The following is a 23,698-nucleotide window of genomic DNA, read 5'->3' as shown; positions in this document are numbered from 1 at the left end:
GCTTTTTGGCATGACCTAGTTAAAGCAGGAAGCCAAGGCTTAGCCCTGCCTTCTGCTGTGCAACACCAAACCTGGGCCTGGCAGCGGCAGAGCATGAGCTGGGGCAGAGGAATCATGTGTGCAGCAGCTGCGCTGTCCTCTGCCTTTGCAAGCTTAAGTGGGTCATAGCCTTGCGAGCCTTCCCAGCCTTGTCTTACAGCAATCTGTGAGCTTTAACCTTTCCTGTACTCAGAGTATTATGTCTGCAAGAACTGCTAAAGGGGAGCTGGGCGTGGGCAGTGTAAGCACCCTCTTACATCTGTATTACTCTGGGATGCAAGAAAACTGGAATTGCTTCATCTGGGGAACTTGTAGTTCTTGGAAGCTGCAGTGTTTCATTGAATGCAGGATTTTGCAATTGTACATGCGCTCCTCTGCATGGTCAAGATTAGGTCGATCGCTTTGGATTACCTTCCCACCAAGCCTGGTGGATGCATTGACAGGATTTGGTGGAGCAGTGACTGAAACATGGAATGAGAGTGTGACGTGGAGCAGCAGAAGGTGTTACTTTCTGTATTCAGTGTTTTTGAGCCTTTGTAGGAGATGTTGGCAAGGCCTGAGACCTGCTGTTGCCACAGAGTAGAGTCCAGGCTGTTATTTTACCAGCAGCTGAGAGAATAATCCTTGCCTGTGCTCTGGGGCACAGCCATCACGGGCCCAGCCTGCCCCTGAACGGATGGGTTTGTGCAGGATTTCAAACATCTGAATCTGGTGCACATCCAAGGATGAAAACACAGGCTGTTCAGTGCAAGCCGGGGAAGTGGCCAGCAATGCACAGCCCCGTGCCCAGCTGCAGGGTCTCACCTAGTCCTCGTCACTGTGTTTGTAGGTGGGGTTAATGTAAATCTTGTCCGTGCTTTTTGCTGCAAAGTCTTTTGTGTTTACAGGAGGCCAGCTGGGATCTCTCTGCAGCATCGTTTGCCATTTTCGGTACTGGCTCTTTGACTGGTACCCAAACCAGGCTTTAATCAGCAGCCAGAGGTGCTTGTTCTGCAAGATAACATCCTGCGGAGTGACATGGCGCAGGGTCAGTGCTGTTGTCCTTCACTGGGAGGGAGGACGGCTCGGGGACAAAAGCCATCCCTTGCTACACGTGCAGGCCCCCTGTCCCCCATGGCACTGGGCAGCTGCGTGCATTCCCCTTCGGTAACACGGCTGCCAAATGCCACCTTCCTCATCCACAGGAAGGCTCTGCTTGGTTATATCAGGACAGCACTGATCTCGGTCTGTTTAGCTGAGGGGGATAATCAAGGGGCAATATTTTCCTCCTGGGGCTGTGGGACAACCGGGCACTGCTGCTTCTTGCAGGGGCAATACCCGGTGCTGGATACAGTCAGCCTTGACCCACAAAACCCTTTAGGGCTTAGGCATTACTGCAATATCCAACAGCACAAGCCAGCGCAGCCTCTGGCCTGGTCAATTGTAGGGCAAGAGGGATGCAGTTGTTTCAAAATCACTGCCAAGCGCCTGACCCGTGCTGCGGTCTGCTCCCCAGCGAGCCAGGGCAGCAGGCTCCTCCCAGGCAGCTGCACTTCAGGTCGTTCCATCTCTGAAGGCTTAAGAGATGTGGTCTAAATCATCTTTTAGGCTGCATAAAATGGGTATGACTGACACCCATTGAAACTTAAGGAGAAGTAAAAAAAGGCCTGAGGGTTTATGCTTCTGCAGGAGGAGAGCATGGCTGCAAATGGGGGTAGAAAGACCCGACCAGGCGCTCCTCCTGTTCTCTGCAGGGAACAGGTGGTAAACAAATGCACTCACCTCTGTAAAAAAAGATACACAAAAGGTGACCAAGAGCATCAGTAAGACGTAAACTCTCCAGATCACAGGAGTGCAAAGAAACTGTTGGAAAAGACATGAATGGCAATTAAGTTTAAATACCTTGCCAAGATTTGCATCTGTTCCTAATGATTTGAGAAGCTGACTAACATTTTCCCAGTGGCAAGCATGGAGGAGGCAGTAGGAAGTGACAGTAATTCCTTGTTACAGAGATCTTGGAAGGTTTGATGCCAGATTCCCCATGGCATGGAGCTGCCTAACTCATCTTGGCTGCTTAAGCTACTGCTGAAACCTGCAGCTCAGGCGCCTGGGGCAGGATCTGACGCCCAAATACTTCTGGGGAGCTGCAACTGATGCGCAACATGTGGCTCCTCTCTCTCTATGTGTGCCTGCCCTAATGTCAAGCCTCCACCCGAATGCATCCTGTGCAGGATGACTGGGGACGAGCCACAGGGCTCAGCCGTTCCCAACATTGGGCAGCACAGCCAGAAGCAGCTGCCTGCACTTTCCCCTGGCCGAGTGCCTGGGAGGGCTGAGGTGACTCGGCCTTGCGTGAGCTCGTGGTGCTCCAGGCAGGGGCAGCAGCGATCCCTGCCCACTCGCTTATCCAGCCAACGAGCCTCCTCCAACATGCAAAACCACAATCCACCCTATTGTGCTTTTCTGTTAGGAAGAAAAAGCTCAGCAAGCTGTAAGCACTTTTTCTTCTCCCAGTTGCCGCTCAGTCTGTAGAGGAGAGGAGGACTCCCTCATTAATCAAGCCCTTGCCAAAAGGATGTTAGAGCAGTTTGAAAGCACTGCCCAATCAGCATCAGATCAGCAACTTCATTTCCAAGATGACCGTAGCTGTAGCTTCTGCTCGGTATACTTGGGTAAAGGGCCAGCAAAATATGTGCCATGAACATGGCCTTCCAGTAGTTAAAGGGGTCCTACAGTAAAGGTGGGGAGGGACTCTTGATCAGGGAGGGTGGGGATAGGACAAGGGGTAATGGTTTCAAACCGAAAGAGGGTAGAGTTAGATTAGCTATTAGGAAGAAGTTCCGTACTGTGATGGTGGTGAGACACTGGAACAGGTTGCCCAGAGAAGCTGTGGCTGCCCCCTCCCTGGCAGTATTCAAGGCCAGGCTGGATGGGGCTTGGAGCAATCTGGTCTGGTGGGAGGTGTCCCTGCCCATGGCAGAGGGGGTTGGACTAGATGATCTTTAAGGGCCCTTCCAACCCAAACCATTCCGTGATTTTATGAAAAGGAAATGCACGTTTCGTTTGTGCTTACCTGCATGCCACTGTACACAGCATCAATGTCAGCAAAGAAGAGGAAGAGGCAGATTGCAAGCTGGAGGGCCAGGAGGACTGAAAATATGTCTAAGGAAAGAAGAACATTTGTGGCCCTGGGAAGGAGGGAGTTGGTGAACACACTCTGCAAATATGCTGACAGGAGCCCCAAATGCTAATGCTGCAAAACTGCCATCATGGGAAGTGCCTTTCTTTTTCCTTCTAAAAGAAGAGGAGTGGAATTTAAACTAGAGGAGCTACTCCCCAGCAACTTGTTGCAAAGCTCATCACCTACGCTTTTTTTCTTGCACAAGATTCTTACACAATCACAGAAAACTCCTTTGAAGGGGCACTGCTGCGAGCCACACCAGCGTCCCTTCCCCTGCGCTTGCTCCTCCTCATTCTCAGCCTTATGCAGCAGAGGGGGCAGCTTGTTCTTGTGGGCTATATGTGTGCCTTCCACAGGAAGTTTGTCTGGCAGGGAGCGGGAGGCCACAGAGAGATGGCAAATGGCTCAGACATCCAGAGGTGCCAAACTCCTGGCAATTACCAGGAGCTGAGCATCTTAGAACTGGCTGTCAAGTTGGGTCAGCAGCTCCTAACAGCCTCCTGGCAACATTCTCACCACCAGGGAGGAGAGGGGACAGGGATAAGTGGGTGGTAAAAACAAGAGAATTGCTCTTTGCCTTCTCCTAGGGATTGTCCCTGAACAGGGATAAAACATAGAGAAGTGTGCGCAGATTTCTCAGCTGACAGTCCTCTGGTTGCAGGGCGGCTTCTTTCTGGTCTCACCTGTCTTCTGCAGGTAATCAGTGCTCGGTGAAATGGGACCTGCCTTTTAACAAAATACCTAACAAAATCAAATCTGCTAAGATGAAGCAAAGTCCTGCCCCCTCATCCACGAGCTGCAATTGCAAAGGAGCTATCAGTCAACTAATGGCTAGAAGGGCTAAATCACCTCTGCAAAACTCAAAGAGAAAAAGAAGAGTTATTGTGAGAGGATTTTAACAGTGATATTATCACAGGCTTTGCTCTCTCGTCTCTGGGAATGGAAGTCAGGCAAAGTAAGACTGTGAATCCCAGAGGAACTCTTTTTGATTTGTGTATTTCGAAACAAATACATACGGTCCTCGTATGCTCTCTGGGTTCACAATATTACACAGTTCTGCACTAAAGCCAGCCCATCATCTTCTGCAAAGCACACGTTTTCCAAAACAAGATGTAGTCTCCTTTCTCAGCTCTGCTGCTTCTTATCTCAAGGAAGAAGCTGACATAAGCAGTGCTCCTTGAGGTGCTTTGTAATGGAGAAGTAGGAGCTCACATACACCATTATTTTACATGCCAGTCACTGGTGCAGAAAATTCCACAGCATCCCTTCCCTAGCAGCCTGTCCTGTCAGGGTTATTTTGAGGCAGGAACGGGAGTCTGTGGAGTACCTGTTACTCCAGCTCTACTCACAGTTGGTGTAGATGGGCTTCCGGAAGGGCTTTCCCTTGGAAAAGACGAAGGCCACAATGATGCAATTGACAGAAGACAGTGGCCACAGTGTAGTGTCTTCGTAACTGAGGACAGTGCTCTGGGCACTGCTGCTGGTACTGTTTTCCCCTGGGGTGGTGAGGGACATGGTCTGGTTCCCTGGAGAGCAATGTCTGCAAGGTAACACCCAGCGGTTTTTTCTCACTCTCTCCAGCAACAGTGAGATGCAAACAGCAATTCCCTCTTCTTCCCAACCCAGCCTACTATAATAACCCACGGGAGTGAAAACCGTACATAAAAAAACCAAACAAAACAAACCCCGAAAATAATCAGCTTTTTGGATGTGCACCAAAATCTCAGCTCTCAGGTGAGCAATAACGGCAATCTTTGAGAGACGCGGTTATGAAGATGCCCCAGGTGCCTGCACACCGCTCTGGCACGCTCGCCCCATGATGCACCCATGCAGCGGCAGGGAAATGGTCCTGCCTGCACCCTGGCATCTGGGAGCATCCCCAGCGAAATGCTTCTCTGGGCCTCCTGCCCTACTGGTTCCTTTCTGCAGCATGACATGCTGGTCATTAATAGAGATTATAATACATATGTTATATATTTATTTAATACATTTATAATTCGGCTCTGGAATATGGAGAGAGACTTTTTCCCTTTCACAGACACGGAAACGAGCCGCCTGCCGACCTCGCAACCGTTTTTCAGCCAAGCTGGATGGCAGAAAAACCCGGCCTCTGGGCTGGTTATTTCCCGGCGGCGCTGTGCGGCCGGGCCCCGGGAGAGGGCAGCAAAGAGGAGCGGAGGGAGGCCGGGCGGCCCCGCGGGCGCCCCGACCCGCCGCCCGGACGCGCCGGGGATGGGCGCCGCCCGCCGCAGCTCCGTGGCACCGGCACCGCCGCACCTCCCGCACTGCCAGATGGGCAGAGCCCTGCGTGATTTAGGGGAGGCGCCTGGAAAACACGCCTGTGCCAGCCCTCGGGCTGGCCCTTTGGATTTCAGCGTGGCGTCTGCAGCAACTGAGTTTTGCCTTGGCAGCGCTCTGCTGAGCACACGCGCAGTCGGGGCAGGGCTGGGGGGTATTGTCCCCTTCGGGTCCTGCGCTGTGCCCGGCTGCAGGCCACGGCGAGGCTGGAGTGCCCCCCACCCCCAGCAGCCACGGCACCTGCAAGCTGGAGGTGAGGGACAAGCGAAGGGCTTACCTCTGGCTGGCCAGTGCTGAGTACCAGGGCTGCTGCTTCACCAGGAGGAAGCCACAGGTTTGCATGACTATGGTGAAACACACGTTGAGGATGATGGAGAGCAGCAATGGAGGAGAGATGAGCTGACCAGGAGGGCGATAAGGTGCCAGCTTTGGATAGGCTTCAGTCAAGCTCACTGGAGAGAAACCAGAGGCATTTGCAGCTCGTGGCAGCCCAGCCCGCCAGAATCCCTCTGCACCTGCTGGGCAAGCAGAGCTGCACACAGACCCCATATCTGCTCATCACAGGTGAAAGCTGCAAAGCCTGGCCCTAACGAGCAAGTAAGACATGGCTTTGATCGCCACTATTTTCCACCTAAACCCTCTCTGAATCCGCCCCCCCCCCCCCCCCCCCCTGGAAAACACCCAGAGAAGATGGGGAACATCATCCCAGCCATAGGGATCTCTGTGGGAGTCTGAGATCCGTACTGGGTCTCACACCTTGAGCACACAGGGCAGCCAGGAGCTGAAGTTACGCTGTCTGAGCCCCACTAGCCATCACCAGAGCAACTGCTTCTTTTCCAGTCAAGTCTCAAATCCAAAGGCTTTGGTTACCTACAGAGTTCTGTAGCTGTTTTTGTAAAGGCCCACTAGCCAAATCCCACACTCTGGGCCCTAGGACTTGGTCTAGCATCAATGGTTATGATGTTACTGACAGCAGAACTTGGCTCCTTGTTTTTATTTTTATTGAGAAATAAAGTGAACTGTTTACACTCAGGCTCTCAAACAGACACAGTTCCTCGAGCTGCTTACTTGTCAGACAAACCAGAAGGGTAATGATGACATCTTGTATCAAATACTGGTGATTCCCAAAGATTTGCAGTTGCTGTAACAAAAATAAAGGCAGCACCACCTGAAAACTGATGACAACTTTGACGATACGAACTGTAGCATCCCATACTTTTTCAGAGCAATGTCATGCCAGCAACACCAGCCTCACGGCCCTGATACAACGCCATGAGCAGTAGCAAGCCCAGCTTGCCAGCTGTCAGCCAGGTCCCACTGAACCCCTTGCTAATTCATAGCACTTCTGGGTGACCCAACAATTGAATATAGCATTTGGAGGTTTTTTCACCCTTCTTCTAGTGGATACCAATGGCCCTTGGACCACTTAGATCAGGTCACACACTCCCAGCCCACAGCAATAGCAACGGCGACCAGAGTTTCACTTTGTGCCAGGTTTGAAATGTCTTTGGGTAGTGGGGACATGGACAAAGTTGGTGCACCCAAACCAGTGGCTGGAGAAGCTGTCCCCGTGTGGTGACCCACCAGCAGTCCCTGTTTGCCACCAAGCCTTGGCTGTATCTTGCGGATTCACAGCAGCTCACTTTGCTTTCTGCCCTTCACCTGCTGTGGGACTGTGCACAGAAGATGTGCATGAACTGAGGCAAGAGAGGTGGCTCGGAGTGAACCCGTACAGGAATTTCCTTCGCTGTTTTTCTTTTCATGTATTAAATTTTTAGAGGGTTCATCACATACTGGTGAAACACAATGGTAATTCTTCCTTAACTACCCTCCTTCATCTGCCTGAGACACTCACTTTTTCAAGCTTTTTTTCCAGCAGAGAGAAGCAGCTGCTCTCCCAAAGCCCCCATTTTACGGCAAGTCCTGCTCATGGGCCGCCACCACCCAGCTAGGCAGGACTCACCCCCTTCTAATTCCCTTTCTTCTTTTGGAAGAAATAAAGTTTATTAATGGGCTTTTTCCTCAATTCTGGGTGTCCCAACAACCAATCTACCCCCTGCCAGTAATTACCCAGCTTTTCACATCTCCCTTATTACTTGAAGCCCTGTATGCCTTTTCTTCCCTGGCGAGTAATAATATTGAAGACAAAAACCTACAGTTAGCACAGAGTACTGAAAAAAAGATGGGCATGAAACACTTACCCAGAAGAGCAGAGCGGTACCAACAAACTGAATCAGGCCATAAAGGGTCAGGTATTTAACCACAGCGAAGGAAGCAACCAAAGCAGCTCGACCTTCCCTGCTCAAAACACAAAACAAAGCTAAAAACCCAACCCACAGCTATAGGGCTGTGGTTTTAGTGCTACAGATGGTTTCTGCTTTTAGGATCTGTATTTAGGATCTCTAAGAAAAATAGAAAACATCCAAATTCCATAGACAAATGTTTTGGCCTTAAGATACTGCCGAGCCACTTCACTACCCTTCATCTGCAGCATTTTGTTTCTTTGGTTTTATTCTGCAGCTACAATTTTAATACCTGGATTAAGCTGCTGTTGTTTTTTCATGACTGATTTGCTCAACAGTTCTGGGAATTAAGCGCGTTTCTATACAAAAAGGTCATTGTCTTTGCATACATTTGGTTAAATGCCATTATTACTGGCTGCTCCATGACTGTGTGCAGCATATGGGTATATATTTTTTTTTAAGTAATGGCAAGCAAATCTGTTCTGTGGTCACTGTTACACTTGCCCTTTTCTGTGACTCTACGGCTATACCTGTTCCAAAAATACCAGCCACCATGGGCAATGCCCTCCTAAAACCACAAAAAACCTCCCAGTACTGGAATTTGAGGATCAAAACCAATTCAACCCCTTCTGTTATATTTGATATAGTTAGTGAGGAATTAAGTTTGGTTTATCAGCACCTTTGACAGTAGTGCACTCCCACATGCTGAGCTCAGAGCAGGCAGCAGCGACCCCCGCCTGCACCGGGGCAGCACGCAGCAAACTCACCTGATCAACTCCGGCACACATTGGATGTTGGCGATTTGGGAAGTGAAAGGCGAGGCCACAGATGCCTCCTGCTCTGTCAGTGATATCCCTGCATGGGCCATTTTCAAAGCCTGAAATCCATGTGAGTCAGAAGATGGAGAGACATCCATCCACCCCTCCCACACTGCACAGTATGTTTACTGGTGCTTTACAAGTTTTGCTTCAAGTGTCCTTTGTAATTGATCTTCCTCTATTCTGTGGCCCAGCTGATCTCATTTTCCAGATATCTTCCCTTCCCTGGAGCTTAAATATTTCTTTTGTTCATTTAATCCCATTATACCTATTTAAAATCCTTTGAACTACCCTGTATGCTGTTTCCCACACTGGAGTTTGTGCATACCTCTCCTGTTAAACAGTCTTCTAAACTACTCAAATTACCATTTTATCCTCTTTCTATTCCTTTCAATCTCCTGTTCATATTTCTTTTATTGCTGTCTCATGAACTCACTGGCCTCGTCACCTCTGATCTAGTGCTCAGGTGTAGGCTATGGACAACTTTTACAAAACAAGCTAATGCATTATTATAAAATTATATTATGATAACATATTTATTATACTAATATATTGTTATTATGTTGTGTATAATTTACTAGATATAATATTTAATTGATTATAATAATATACTAGGTAATATAATAATTATTTTTATGGCTAATACCTTCAAATTTACAATTGTGTAAGAAACGTGTAAGAAAAAGTCTCTTGCCCCTATTTCTGGGGAAAAAAAACAAACCAGTAATCTTCTGTTATTGTGTATGTTAATATTAAAAAAAGCGTGTAGACTATAGTATTTTACAGTGACACGCTGATGGAGTATACCCACAGGCTAACTTGAGAAATGCTGGTGACAAGCAGTATTGGGCAGCCTCTAGTCACAGCACTCCTTAGGTTGAAAGAGAGGAAATTTAACAAGAACGGGAGATGGGCTTCTACATACCCCACAGTCATTGGCACCATCACCACACATACCCACGTAGTAACTGATGGAGGAAGAAGAAGGAAAACACATAAGCCTTGCACATAGCTGATCCCATGGTGGGGCACCGGCCGGCCGAGCGCTTGCAGGTACATCGGGGCAGGGGCTCCTGTTGGCCCTGGAGAAGGCAGTGGCTCTTTCCAGAGGGCGAGTTGTATATGGGGATAGGATGGGGTAGAGTGCACTGGGCAAAATTAGGATTAAGTTTTGAAAGAGGCTGTAATGCTGCCACTTTATTCCAGACAGTGTTTTTCCTCTGGTACCAGGAGCCATGGAAAGGGAGCAGGGTGTGAATGCCTGCAGGAGCTCCTGCAGCTGCAGCTTGGCTTTTACCGGCATTTTCTCCTCAACTGTCTTTGTAGACCCAAAGACACAGAAATTGCTGAAATAATACAGCAGCTCCCAAATAACATGTGAAGTTCCTCTGAGAGGACAGGAAACTTTGTCCCCAGAGGAAGCACCTCGTAACCAGTAATTAGCTGTTTCTTTTTCAGAAAGGTACCATGCCTTGTTTATGCTTAGCGAGCAAGATCCATAGTTAGCATGAGTCCTGTCTGAGGGAGGAAACATTCCTTTGGGAGACCTGAAGGAGCATCCTTGGGGTCAAACTCCCAACTGTGTCAGGTTGTTTTCAGCTTTGCTAAAGCTGCAGCCAGGACAGCACCAGCAGCCGTGCGGGAGTTGCTGGGGGTGGGGGCCGTTTGTATACATGGAGGTCTGCCTCTGTATCTTTATCTCAGCCTCGTTGAATGCTGTCTTCTGTACTACACTGGTGAGAAGCAGTGGCTCAGTCTGGGCGAGGGACGCAGGTACTCCTGATGCAGAGGGATCCCTGAAGGGGAACTGGGGTGAGGGTGGCCACAAAGGATGCGAACAGCGGTCGCATGTGGAGGAATGTGGAGGAAAGGAGGGTCAGAAGGATGGGCCTGGAGCAGCACTAGCTGTTTTGAAAACAAAAAAGAGAACCTTACTCGAGTTTCTGGAACTCTTCAACTAGGCTGGACTTCTGGCCAGGAGACATCCTAGCGAAAACAGTCGCATTCATGAGTATCTGCAAGAAAGAGCAACGGGCTGCATTGGGCAGGCATTTCTGTCTCCATCGCTCCCCCAAGGCAGGATCAGGCCTCCCTGATGGGTGTCTGACACATTTGTAAAACCCTCTAATCCCATCTCCCAAACCCTACCATGGTTTTGCTACTCTTAGGTTTGGGATTTTCTCTAACATCAGATTTGTCTTGCTCTGTTTTCTGCCTTGCCTGTTCTGTAGGAGGTGCTGGAAGCCAGCGATCACCACATGCACTGCAGTGGCCTTTAGAGCAGCAAGGCATTGTGTTTCCCAAGTGCAGAACAGATGGTTGATGACAGCAGCAATAACACTCCTCAGCCTGAGGTTTCTCCTACCTGAAAATCTGGCCAAAGAGCATAAAATCTGAAAATTTGTCCCAGCGCCAGCTATTTTATGGACTGGGCGACAGGAGTGAAAGATTTCTGTTGCTGGATGTGGGTATTTCATGTTCCTGATGCCCCTGCTGAGCAGAAGCCACTGCCAGCTATGGTAGTGGCACATGGGAACGGGGTTGATGTTTTTAATTAAACACTGTGACCGTGGAGGAGCTCCACTGCACAGCTGCTCGCAGCACCACAGCCACCCTTGTCATTTGAGGTCTTAGAAGATGCTGAAAGCAAGCTGTTCAGGTTAAACCTGAGGCATGGTGCGAGGCTGCTTGGAGTTGTCATAGTGTGAAGTGACAACGTTACAGCTACCGACAGAAAAATACCTTTCACAGCCAGAACACCATGGCCGCTTAATAAAACAGGGAGGGCAGGTAAGTGCTTTGTTTCCTCTGAACTTACTTTTGGCAGCAAGCTGTAGAAGTGCTTTATAATAACCTGATAGGACTTTCCATTCATTGCAAAATGGTAGTTGCAGGTTTCTCCTTCCAAGGTGATATTTTCCTCGGTATTAGCACATACCTCCTAGAAATAAGACAGCATTTATTCTCAGGCTGAGGTCATAAAAGGCCATTTCATTTCCACCTCATCAGCCTCCCTCCAGGCAACGAGGTATACAGCCTTCTGCAGCATCTTTTTGTAAAACTTTAAGCCTGGCAGTACTTCATTTTCTAGATGTATTTCCACACATAACTAATCCCTGTTAGCTAGAGGCTGCTAGTTGAGACACTGAAGTTTGGCCCAGCAAATAGTCACACAGACCAGTATGTGTAATTGCATTAATTCTGCACACTTCAAGCATGATTGAAGTGGCCACTGCATCTGCAAAGGCTTGGCAATTATTCATGTAGTTATTTCCGAGCAAGGAACCCCTGGATTAATTATTTCTCCCTAACAGGTGAATGGTCCATACCACACCTCCATATACTCTGGAGTAGTTACGAACTAGCGCCCAGGTTTCCGCTATTCCTCAGAGCTGCTTCCAAATCCCCAGCAATGCGCCAATTATTAGATATTAAAAGCTTTGTTAATTCCCCCTGGCACTCGAAAGCAACCATCCCTGGCTATGCTTACATGGGGAGCAGCTGTGTTTGCTTTGCAGTCTTCTGCCAATCGCCAGGCAATGGAAGCTGGTGCAGAGCCCTCTGGTTCATTTGCTTCAACAAGAATGACTTTGCTGCCCGTGAGAATCATATCTGCATTCCTGGCCACAGTGACAGCTGTCTGCAAGTTGTCCCCTGCAAGGATAGGGGAAATGCAGGCTCCTCATGTCTGCCATAGCGTGGCAACAGCCCAGGTAGAGACCATGGACGTGCAATGGAGGATGCTGGTGGAATGAATCTCTCTCGTGTGTGCCCCAAGGCAGCCAGCATGACCACAGAAGGAGCCTGGGGGATTTACCTGTGACCATGACACTCCTGATGCGGGCAGCAGCCAGCTCTTGTAGCACAGGCTTTGTCTCCTGCTTCAGGCGGTTCTCCATCACCAGGAGGCCCAGGAACAGCAGCCCAGACTCTGCCTCCTCTCTTGGGACAAAGACAGAAACGTAAGTGCTGTTTCCTGGGGACAGCACAGGGAGCGAGACTCTACCTGTGGTTTTTGTTCAATGGGAAAGCCATGCTCAGTGGGAAACATGTTTGCTCCACAGGAAACACAACTGCTGTGGGTTCAAGACAAGCAGTGCTCAACAAGCATCAACATTTCTACAGCTTCAGCCAAGCTGCTGATCCAAGTATTGCTGTCTCTAGGAAGGAGCAATGCAGCAGAGATGCATGTGCAGAGAGAAGGACACAGATTTGCAGGAACTGGCTCTCTGAAACCCACAGATTATGGCATACAGAATCTCTGTTGCAATCCTAATCCGTTGCCATATAGAAGCACATATAAATAATATTGCCATATAGAAGCACAATAACCAGCTGTCATGACCCTTTGATAACAGATTCTGAAATTCAGCACAGTGAGCCTTGCAAGAGCAGTACTAAAGGGGGCAATTAACAGTGTAATCAGCATCTGCTGAGAGGAAGGTGTTACATGGTACATCTTCCCAACAGGCTTCCTATAGCAGGAGAGGAAGGGAAGGTTTGGGTCAGGGCAGGTCCTAACAAGCAGATGGGAAAGCAGCCCCATAGCACTACCAGCAGCTCATGAGCACACCTTACCTCTCTAGGTTCCTCACGTCTACATCCTTTCCTAAGTTTAGCACTTTATGGGCCAGGGCAATGACTCTGAAGCCTTGGCTTGTGTATGTCTTAAGCTCCTTTAAGAAATTATCTGGGACTGTTTACAGGAAAAAAAGTTTCATGGTTAGAATATTCCATCCTTGCTGATTGCTTTTGTAGTGTTAAATGCCTGCCCTTTAAATTGCTTTATAGCCATAGTTACAGCACTGTGGCCTCTAATAGTAGTCAGCCCTTTTGTACCAAAGCTGTGTAACTGACCAAATAAGTGACCTATGAATCTGTTTTATACTTTTTAAATGCCTGTTAAGGTGCAGGTAGATAAGATGAATTACTGGGCAGAGGATCAATGACTGACATGAATTCATAATTCTGTCCTAAGCTTTACTGCGTACATGCTGAGTGACTGAGGAAACTGTATGCTTATGCCTTAATGTGAGAATTCTCTCAAATCCTACGTTTTCAATTCTCTGATCATTCCTGTGACTCTAAAAGCAAAGAGTTCCTTTTAACTTTGCAGTATTTTGTACTCACTACATAATGCAATCACAGCTTTACAGGGTGGTACCTAATTATTTATTAAGCTCTAATCAATATAGAAACAAACAAGACAGGATAAGAAGAGCTATTTAGAAACCTGAGTCAGTGAAACATAATTTTGAAGACATTTTTCTTGCTGATGTCAACTTGTTTGGAGGTTTGTGTCATTAGATATTAGGTGGTTCTAAACTAAATTTTTTCATTGTCCCCCAAACCCATTTTCACCTGTTTTCAGGTCAGTGCCACCTGAAATAACAAACCACAGAGCGACAGACCATTGGTATTGAATTTGCTTGGCATCCTTTTGAAGTATTCAGTGAATGCGACCTGAGTTTTAAGTTTGCAGGCAAATTTGAGTACAAGCCTATAATATTGTTCACATACAAAAAAGAAAAGCCTATGTTTACTTGCAGAGAGAGGACAGAAGTCTTGGCTCAAGTGTTAATAGTAATTATCCTTAATAACAGTAATTTGCATGTCTACAGCGAGTTTTCCACTGCTGAGATTTAACGCCTTTGCAAGCTGGGTCAGTAACTCAATGCTGAATTTACAGGGCAATAAATTAGGAGGAAGTTTAAGAACTTGTACAGCATGCTTGCTGACACATGCAATTACCATGATCCTACGTCTGCCCTGGGTAGTTTGACGTGTCAGCACTATTTATGCACTGTATCTTCACCTGATGCAAGTTGGCCAAGGGATGTACGGCAGCAGAACCTCAGGCTATGCATCTCACTAGCTGTTGGGCTGTGCGTATCTTTAACTTACAGGCAAACATTGAAAACTTGTTTGTAGTGTTAACTAATGACATTTAACAAGCCCAGGTCTTGTTTGTGGGAAGTCTCCTACACTTGCAGTTCCAGTGTGGCCAGTGGAAATCCTTTTAGGATTTCAGCCGTGACATAAGCTCTGGTTTGGATTAAGTCCAAGTAAGCACTGTAAAGTTGCCCTTTCCCAATTCTATACCGGTATCTTGTCTGCAAAAGCTGGACACTATTTCTGGTGCTCCTTTCATGTACAGGTCATACTGTTCCTCTCCAATCTTCTGTGCAACAACAGACATCCTCTGCAGCCCAGAAGAAAATGGGAATTGATGCAGGATTGCTATTCCTTCCACAGGAGCCTGGAAGAGGTCAGGAAAGTGAGGTGTTATCCGAGTCATTGATTACACAAAGCAAATCCACTCCGAACTTTAGCTCATTTAAGTCTTTCTTGCTAAGGTGATTTATTATTAATAGGAGACTGTTTCACTTTTGCTGCCTTCTGGCTATGGGATCAGATAACTGATTACAAGTTTGGGAACCATTGTCTCAACAACTCTGTCTTCCCAGCACACTTCCCAGGAGCCTCAGTGTTTTAACTGGTGTTTTCCAGGCTTTGTCCCAGCCTTTCTCTTAATAACCACGTATTAATGTAATATTCCTGGATCTACAGTCCTAGGAACTGAAATTTGATGAGTTACAGTGACATTACCATGGGAACAGAGCAGGCCTAGAAACAAGACTGATTTCCTTGTTGCCACAGCACTGTCTTCCTGGTATTGCTAGCAGAAATCACACTCCTTCCACTGGGAAGAAGCTGGCTGGGTCAACATTTGAACTGGAAATATAACGATTTTCAACTGTCAAAACACAGAGCTTCCCAAGGGGCCTTTAAAAGGAAGAATGAAGCAAACAACACTGTGCTTTGGGGTGAGGCTGATAAATCTGCTACTGGGGTTGCATGACCATTGTCAGCAGGACTCATGGACCCACGTCCATGCTTCTCGATGTAATGCCATGTCCTTACTCACATAGCCTCTCCCTGCAGATGAACTCATGCTTTAGACATTTTTTTTCCATTTGCATGGTTTCTCTGCATTAGTTTTTACTTAAAGTGATTGTGTAATTTCATTTCACCAGCAGCTATACACGGTGAGAAGTCTATACCTTTTGTAAGTGCAAATAGTACAGTTGGAAACAAGGGGGGTTTTGGCCCATTAAGTGCTGTAGGTGCCACTTCAGGAGCAGCATCTCCACTTTAATCAGAATTTGTTTTTCTGGTCCTATGCTTCCAGGGGGGTCTCTTTTGAGGGAAGATGCCACACGATACCAAGAGTGGTTGGAAGGCATTTGCAGCCTCTAGCCCAGGTAAATGAACAGTGCATGTGCTAGGAGTTGGCACTCGCTGCAGGTTGAAAACACACAATATTCATTCTCAGAAAGAACTGGACTTACACTGCTGGCTTTCAGCCCTGGTCTAACGACGCAGATGTCAAGAGCACCAGCCCCATCCTGAGCTGCACTGGAGTCTTCTATCTCCTGTACAAGGAAAACATTTTTTCTGATACTTGGTGGTTTGGGTTTTTTTGGCTTCACACCTGTTTGTTAAAGCAGAGGCAGTAGCCCATGGGACTATGTTTCCCCCTTACTGTTGGCACCCAGATGCAGAAGTGTTTTGTTATGATCTAATGAGTCTTCCCATCCATTGTCAGCGCCAGCCTCCCTACAGCCTTGTCCTTAGCAGAAGCCTACATGGCCCTGCATCTTTGGACTTGATGAGAATAAAAACCTGTGTCAAATTTTGTGGTTTCTCTAAACTGAAGTTCCACTGTAAATTTAATGCCATATCAACGATGAAGGGAAAGAAAAATAATTATCCTTCTCTGGCTGATTTTATCTTCCAGTCTCCTGCTTTTGAAATACTGTCACTGATGTTCTGTGTAGAAATGGGGTGGTAATTTTCAGTGTAGGATGCTTTTAGCTCTCCAGCTCTGTTACTTTACATGCTGCCAAGGCTCATTCACCCTCACATTCCCCTTCTGCTGTCATGTGGCTCTGCTGCTGCTTGCTTTTCCACAGGAGCGAGCACCAGCCTGATGCCTTCCCACAGTGCTGCTGAAAGATCTGCCATCTGCTTTACTTATTGATTAATCTCTCTTGAGTAAAAGGTTGAAGGAAAAAAGATGATGAGGCTGTTACCTGCAGAGACCCAGAAGTCCTCCACGGTAGAACGTGGCAGGGAGAAGGGCAGCCCCTTTCCTGCTCCTGCTTCCTCCCGTCCTGCTCCCACCCAAGCAACTCTCCATCCCTGCAGATGAGCCCTGAGGCTCAATCTCTTGCCTCCTCCCCAGGTGTCTCTGAGACTTGTTGTTCACTCAGCTGGAGGCTCCAGCCTTGGTTTCTCTATAGAGTTGCCCCTTTGCTAATTAGAGATAACAGCCTTTAGCATAAGGGCATAAAAACCTGCCTGTGCATTTCGTTGGCTGACTTGCGGCCTGTGCACCATGTGGCCAACAGCACGGTCTGATCATCTGCTTCCAGCAAGCAGCCACCAGGCTCCCCCTCCACTTCCTTACACTCCAGTGTTTCCAAATCAAATTAAGAGAGCAAATGCAGGCAGCCCCAAGGAAAATGATTGCTGGGCTCTCAAAAAGCAGACACAATCCTGCAAATCGGTCGTGGCATTAGTAGAAATAACAGAGCAAATACCAGCTGTTGTGACCAGGACTGCAAAGGAGTTTCCCCTACAGGCCTGTATTTGAGCTTGACTTGTGAGTAAACGCCCATGGGCTAGGTTGGGGGTGTCCCTGCTTTGGATGCATGCAGAGGATGCAAGTCACATTACCCAGTGTGTGCCCTCAAACATTTTCATGTCCAGCGGATCTCCCTGAATCTTCTCATTCAAAACAACCAGTGAATGACAAGTTGCCATGGCTTCGCACACGGGTCCCCAGGGCAGAGGAGTGCTGGATGGGAACTTATGGATTTTCTGAAACCTGATTTAAAGCAGAAGGTTAGTGGGACCACTTGTACAACAGATGCAGATTCACAAAGTCCTCAGCTGGTGCATACAGGTGCTGCTCTGCTCCATTCAGTGGAGCTGAGCCCAATAACTGCAAGCAACATGCTGTCCTACCCATCCCTCTCATTAATAGGTCAACTGCATTCTGGAGGACAAAAAGTGCCCAATAATTAATTGGCACAAGTTCAACTTGATGTGAAGCAACTGAGACGGTAAAGCACTCAGAGGGGCTGTCACAAGCACAGGAGTCCTGCTTGGCGGTTGCTGTTTGGTATTGGACAAAGCAGAGAAGATGCTGTCAGAGAGGAAACAACTTGCAGCAGGGATCTCAAAGAAGTTTGGCAATGTGCCCTAGCAGAAGATTTGTGAAGCTGCAGTATGGAACGGGGGTGCATCTGCTCAGGCTGGTGCTGTGCACCCACAGGAATAGCTAAGCACCATCAGGCCACTCTCAGCACCTCTGGGAGTGACATGGGAGAACCATGAGGAGCCTGGCCTTCACTTCCAGCTGTAGATTTTACATTTGCATACCACAGACACCAGATGCTTGTCCCTCACACCTCAGTTTTAAAAATGTATAATTTGGTTGACTCCCATTGAGTTACACTGAGACACACTGTCAAAGATTCATGGCCCAATTTCTTTCCATGAACAGCCTTGAGGTTTATTCCCTCCTTAGCCCCACAGTACAGACTGAAGACATGCAAGGCTGGGCTGGGTGAAGGCTCTACAATTTCATTATTGAAGTGATTTCTCAGAGACCTCTCTTCTCACACAGACATGCCCCTCTAAGAAACTGGCTGTCTGACAAGCTGTGTCTGCCAGACCACAACACAGCCCATTACCTTTTAGGCTAGCATGTTAAGGAGAAATTTAAATAGATTTTATTTACCTTTGATCACCACTAGCTTATCATGTTACTAACACAGGCACAGTGAAATGAATGTGGAAGTGAGCAGCGTGACAGCAAGCAGCTCTATTAAAAGGATCAAGAATTAGGGACCTGTTGTCCCTCTGAGCCATCCAAGTCTGTTCTGTTTCCAGCAAATTATACCTTGTTCTCAGCCTGGTCATAATTGGATTATTAATTAATTAATACTTGAGAGACACTGTGAAACTGCTAAACATCACATAAAACCAGCAAACATTTGTATCTTATTAAACATACAATAGGGTATTTTGTAAGTAGAATGAAATTCTTTTACTGTCATTGTCTCACAGTACTCAGCTTAGCTGACAGCTAGTCTTATAATATGTTTAAAAATGTGAACATTTAAGAAAGTAATTATGCAAATAGGCTAATGAGATCAATGCAGACAGCAATAGCTCCTCCTTGCATTTTGGCAAGCCACCAGCACTGATTCCCAGCTGGGTGCAGATTGGACATGTCTGCAAAGACAGCTTTGCATTTTGATAACTTACAGAGAATTTTTTTATTACATGAATTTGTTCTGATATATGGATCCAGATTTTCCTGCTGCTTATGTGAGCAGACACTACCTACAAGGCTACCTTGGTAGAAATTGCTCTGGCACTGCCACAAGCTGTTTGCCTTTTGGTGGTCTCCAACCCTCTTCAATATGCACCCATTCAGTGTAGCCTCCCTGACGCACTGGAGGAGGGCCAAGAAGAGATTGCACTATGTGCCTGTGGTTTGGTCCCACTGGAAGAGTGTTTTATTGGTTGACACTTATTAATTTCTTCTCATTAATTTGCATCAGATAGTAATTTTCTCTCTGTCCTCTGAGGAAGTATTTGGAATGTGATTTTTTTTCCCTCTCATAATGAATTCATTCTTTCATTCATTATGGCATGGTTATCTCTGTGGTGTTGAAGTATCTGATATATTAACAACTGCTAATGAAAACCTGGGAGTAGATATGGGGTGTGTGATTTGTCCTGGCCACTGCAAAAGATTAGTATTTTCAGTTTAGCACAACAGGCACTACAGAGCTGAAGCTGATCATAGTAATATGAATTAAATAGTATCATCTCGATACAGTCAAGTTTAATGTTTATATAGTGGTTATTTCTTGAGGATTTCGGTGGTCTTTGGGCTTGGAATTGAGATGGAGCCTGACATGGGTTTGAGGGAGTCCCTAAGGACACCTGAGCTTTGCAGGTCTGATCTGTAGTCTCACGGATTTTTTGCAGGATTTACAGAAGGTAAGTGAGATTCAACAGGCACCAAAGTCAGCAACACTTAATTTCAACAGAAAGAGCATTATCCTAACATTTAAATGGTGAAAGGTTTATTGACTAGATTAAGAATATTTATTGAATTGTGCTGTGAATGACATAATTGAAGAGCTCTGTGCCTATTCTCCAAATCCCCTTAGAGTAATTAAAAACCACTCATGCTGCTGCTGACTTCTGCTTGTCTTGAATTAGCAGCGACCTTTAGGGCTATGCCTGCCAGAGCAACACCCAGATGCCCTCCTCGGAGGGAAGGAGCCGAGTAGGGAGCAGGGACACCCATTGCACTCTGCCATCCCAAGCGCACCCAAATGTCTCTTGCTGCATGCTATTTGCTGTGTCTCCATATCCTGTGCAGCTGCCTCCCTCCTCACTAGACATTTAGGCTGTACATTCATACTTGAGATTAGTACTCGCTAAATTAAATCCTTCCTTACCGGCTTCCCTCAGAAGGAATGACTCCCCACAGGTCCAGTCCATCTTCCGTCAGCGTGCCCGTCTAAATTTAAACAAATATTTAGTTATCCTGCTGTTGCCTATCCCTTCCTCTGCACATCCCCAGCCTTCCCCAGCTCCTGGGCAGGATAAGGAAAGCCTCCTGCCCACCGTGTGACCCTGCTGCATGGGCACCTGTAGAGGATTTTTCCCTGGGGTTAGGATCAGAGTAGATAAGATGGGAAAAAAAAAAAAAAAATATATATATATATATATATCCCATGTTCCTAGCAGCCCCCAGCATCTTTCAGTGCCCCAGGAAGCGCCTTACTTTGTCAAAGCAAACAAGGTTGATCTGCCCACAGATATTAATCCTTTGTGGGCTGATGCAGAAAATCTTCTTTTTCTTCAGCCTCCTTTGGGCATAAACAGTGCCCGTTGTCAAGGCAGCGGGGATAGCGGGAGGCACAGCCGCGGTGAGGAGGAGGAGGGCCATAGCCACCACATCTGCCACCGGCTTCTGCAGAGACCGAGAGCAACTGGGGCAGTGGGGTGTGAACAGCCTCCCTGCCCTGCTACCGCCACTCTGGGGAGTCCGGCTCTCCTGCCCAGGCGCAACACACCCCAAGCTCTGCCCCTGGGGTTGACAGACTTATTCTGCTTTGTTCTGTCCACCTCCCCCTTCCTCCCCCCATTTCTGGCACCTGAAACCTGAATTACAGAAGTGAACAGTATTCCAAGGATCTTGAGTGACCAAGGGCTCAGAGCTGGTGCCTGCAGCATGGAGGCATCCCTCGTACTTACCTTGTGGGACACGAACACACACACAGTGTAGATGAGTCCAAACACACCAATAACAGAGAGGCCTACGATGAACTTGAAGGCATCTCTGTAGAGTTTGAAGTTCACTGGCTTGGGGTAGAGGATGGATCTCACCAAGTCACCTTTAGCTGTATTGAACCCTGCGTGAAGACAGGTGCCATATATCGCGTTATGTGACATAGCAGCAGCATACCACGTCGGTGCTGTTCAAAAACAGGTGACGTTACACGAGCCTTAGCCATCACGTGGCAACGAGCACTTCTCGGGGACAGCAGACCTGTGCTGGACCTGAGCTGCAAAGAGAAACCAGCTCTCTGCCCAGCCTTGGGGGCTGCCGCTTTCCCTCTGCTGGTTAGCAAACCATGAAAGAAATACCAGTTTGCAGCACGACGGCTCTCGCTGGCCCTCTGCCCGTTGGCTTCGTCTGTATGACTTCTGTCCCGCAGAAGAGGACGTGTCTCCGATAGTCTTCCATGCTGTGGGTTTTCCAAGGCATCGGACTCTCCGTGAGCGGCAAAGGAGTTTTAGTAACAGGAATGCTTTCACCTAAGAACAACAGTGTGCAGCTTCACTTAAAGGTGATTTTAAGTCTATCAGGTTCTGCATATTAGAAAGTGACAGCACCCTTTAGGTGCTCAAGCTTGCCTAATTAGCTTGCTTCTGTACTTACACATGTGAATTTATGGTGACAGCCATTATAGTTTTAGTTTCAGAGTACACCAGATGGTTTCTCTGAGCGTTTTGTATCAAGGAGCTTAGGTCAAATTTAGCCCTTGAACCAAGTTCATTCCTTGTAGTGGCTTAATGTTTAGGTATAACACTGATCCCTGTGTTCATACATTGCCTGCTTGAACAAAACTGTTGCAAGGTCAGAATCCAAAAACTCAAAAAATATATATTCACTGTATTTGAGTATTTTCACTTTCTACTCCTGACGGTATATTTTAAAGTGGATAAGAAATGCGTATTGCAGAATAGCAGTGTTCAAAAGCCCAAGACAACTGTAAATTATTCAAGCCACAGTTTTTCAACCTCCTGCTGCAAACTATTCTAATAAATAGTAAACAATTTGCTGTCAGAACAGATAGAGACATCCCCCTGACAGAGAACCTGCACAGGGCCTTAGCATCGCAAACTCCAAGGCTGCACCTGTGAGCATCCCTTCATTCACAATGCAGTTTCCATCAATCAGCACAGCATCACATGGGAGAGCAAGCTTTTTTCCATCTAAAAGAAACATGTCTCCAGGGACTAAATAACAGGACTCCAGCTCTTTGCAACCTGTAGAACAATACAAAAATGAACTTTACTTGCGCACAAGTTCTGGGCATTTAAAAAAAGTCTCAAGGAACACACAACATGACTAAACTTCTACACTGCCTGAATTAAGGCCAGTACTTCTTAGATATAATACTGGCTGAAAAGAAACAGCACACAGATCAGCCCTTGTCTAAACATCTCTCACCAAGGTGGTGTCTTCAGTTTCATTTGTTCAGTGTCCATAAAATATTCTGACCAAGAAAACCTATCCAAGGCCTTTCCATCTCCCATCACCCTAGCAATTGCCCATCTCAACATCTTTGGGAGGCAAAAATAGCTATAACCCCTATTTTATGGGCAAGGAACTGAGAGGTAGGAAAGAAAGCACATACCTCAATGGGAGCCACATATCTAGACTCCTTGAAAATCAGTCACAAGCTACTTGACAAGATTGTGAAAGTAGCCTATAGCAGAGCAGGGAAGCAGGTCTTGGAAGGCCAGAGTTGTTATCTAGTTGCTTGTTTGTGAAATTAAATTTTCCAAGCTGTTCTCAACACTTAACACAAATTACTATGTTCACCTGTATCATTACAGATGCCACAGATACAGATGCATCATTACCACACCACATAGGCTGTGCCCACACTTCTCACTGCTCTGCCCACCTCACCTCCCTCTGCCCCATTCTCCCTGCAGCTCGCCCTTCACATTTCAGCAGTAGAAATCAACAGAAGCTGTGCAATTCCAGGTACATTTCAACACATTAGTTAATTATACAGGCTGGTGAGGAAAATGAGACACAGATGACTCACCTTCGCTCTTCGTGCAGACTGTAACCTGGACTTTGTTATGCTCCTCAACGAGGTCGTGCAGCTTGGTGGATTGCTGTTGATGGGAAAGCAATTGCAGTGTTGAAATACCAATACTCATGTGAAGCAGTAGGTTACGATTCAGTGACCATGCCTACATCATGGAAACTGAACTCTGCTGAGTTATCCAGGGGAGGTTTCACATCATTTGTTAGAAACCAGGATGCAAGTTCATCAAGTTAACATGGAACAAGCTGCCATGGGAACATGGACCTAATTTTCTGTTTGCTTCTGATTCATGCCACTGTATCTCCCTCAGCCTTTAAGGGGCTATTCCTGCTTTGTGCCAGAGTAAGCCTCCTTAGCTGCAACATCGCTATCTACAGTCCTTTAGTAGAGGGTTTCTTTATGCTCAACAGCTTTATCCTTGCTAGGAGGCTATCAACAGGACAACCAAGTTGTAAAAGCTATCATTACAGAACTGCCATTGCAAGAAGAAAAACAGAAATTCTAATTTAGCTGGGTGTTTGCTTTGCCAGTTTTTGCAATCTAATTCAGACAATTACATATCCTGAGATAATGATGAAGTCAACTGTCATTGCAAGGCCATTAGAGAGAATGCCTTATCTTGATTTAAAAGTTGCAATTCCAAAAAACTAATCCCCGAGTATGCACTTCCTCATTAGCATTGTTCATGTG

The 23,698-nt window shown here is 47.0% G+C and overlaps 1 protein-coding gene across 1 annotated transcript in view; it reads right to left on the bottom strand.

Annotated features, from left to right (window-relative positions):
- Positions 1 to 5,770: 5,770 nt before the first annotated feature.
- The window catches only part of ATP13A5 (ATPase 13A5), a 30,254-nt gene continuing 12,326 nt past the window's right edge, over positions 5,771 to 23,698 (bottom strand). The window contains exons 8-26 of the mRNA XM_086467892.1: positions 23,003 to 23,075; positions 22,080 to 22,211; positions 21,306 to 21,476; positions 20,913 to 21,070; positions 20,440 to 20,628; positions 20,111 to 20,172; positions 17,301 to 17,451; positions 15,911 to 15,994; positions 14,661 to 14,817; positions 13,137 to 13,254; positions 12,376 to 12,527; positions 12,049 to 12,212; positions 11,377 to 11,499; positions 10,494 to 10,573; positions 9,484 to 9,526; positions 8,508 to 8,617; positions 7,699 to 7,795; positions 6,566 to 6,638; positions 5,771 to 5,949 (exon numbers count right to left, since the gene is read on the bottom strand). Of these exons, the coding sequence (XP_086324018.1) occupies positions 5,771 to 5,949; positions 6,566 to 6,638; positions 7,699 to 7,795; positions 8,508 to 8,617; positions 9,484 to 9,526; positions 10,494 to 10,573; positions 11,377 to 11,499; positions 12,049 to 12,212; positions 12,376 to 12,527; positions 13,137 to 13,254; positions 14,661 to 14,817; positions 15,911 to 15,994; positions 17,301 to 17,451; positions 20,111 to 20,172; positions 20,440 to 20,628; positions 20,913 to 21,070; positions 21,306 to 21,476; positions 22,080 to 22,211; positions 23,003 to 23,075 (2,316 nt within the window). The remainder of the gene's footprint in view (positions 5,950 to 6,565; positions 6,639 to 7,698; positions 7,796 to 8,507; positions 8,618 to 9,483; positions 9,527 to 10,493; positions 10,574 to 11,376; positions 11,500 to 12,048; positions 12,213 to 12,375; positions 12,528 to 13,136; positions 13,255 to 14,660; positions 14,818 to 15,910; positions 15,995 to 17,300; positions 17,452 to 20,110; positions 20,173 to 20,439; positions 20,629 to 20,912; positions 21,071 to 21,305; positions 21,477 to 22,079; positions 22,212 to 23,002; positions 23,076 to 23,698) is intronic.

The sequence above is a fragment of the Leptosomus discolor genome, chromosome 7 (assembly GCF_034619465.1).
Source record: "Leptosomus discolor isolate bLepDis1 chromosome 7, bLepDis1.hap2, whole genome shotgun sequence".
In the NCBI taxonomy this organism is placed as follows: domain Eukaryota; kingdom Metazoa; phylum Chordata; class Aves; order Leptosomiformes; family Leptosomidae; genus Leptosomus; species Leptosomus discolor.
Note: the sequence above shows the minus strand (reverse complement) of the source record. Positions and strands in the feature narration are given on the sequence as shown.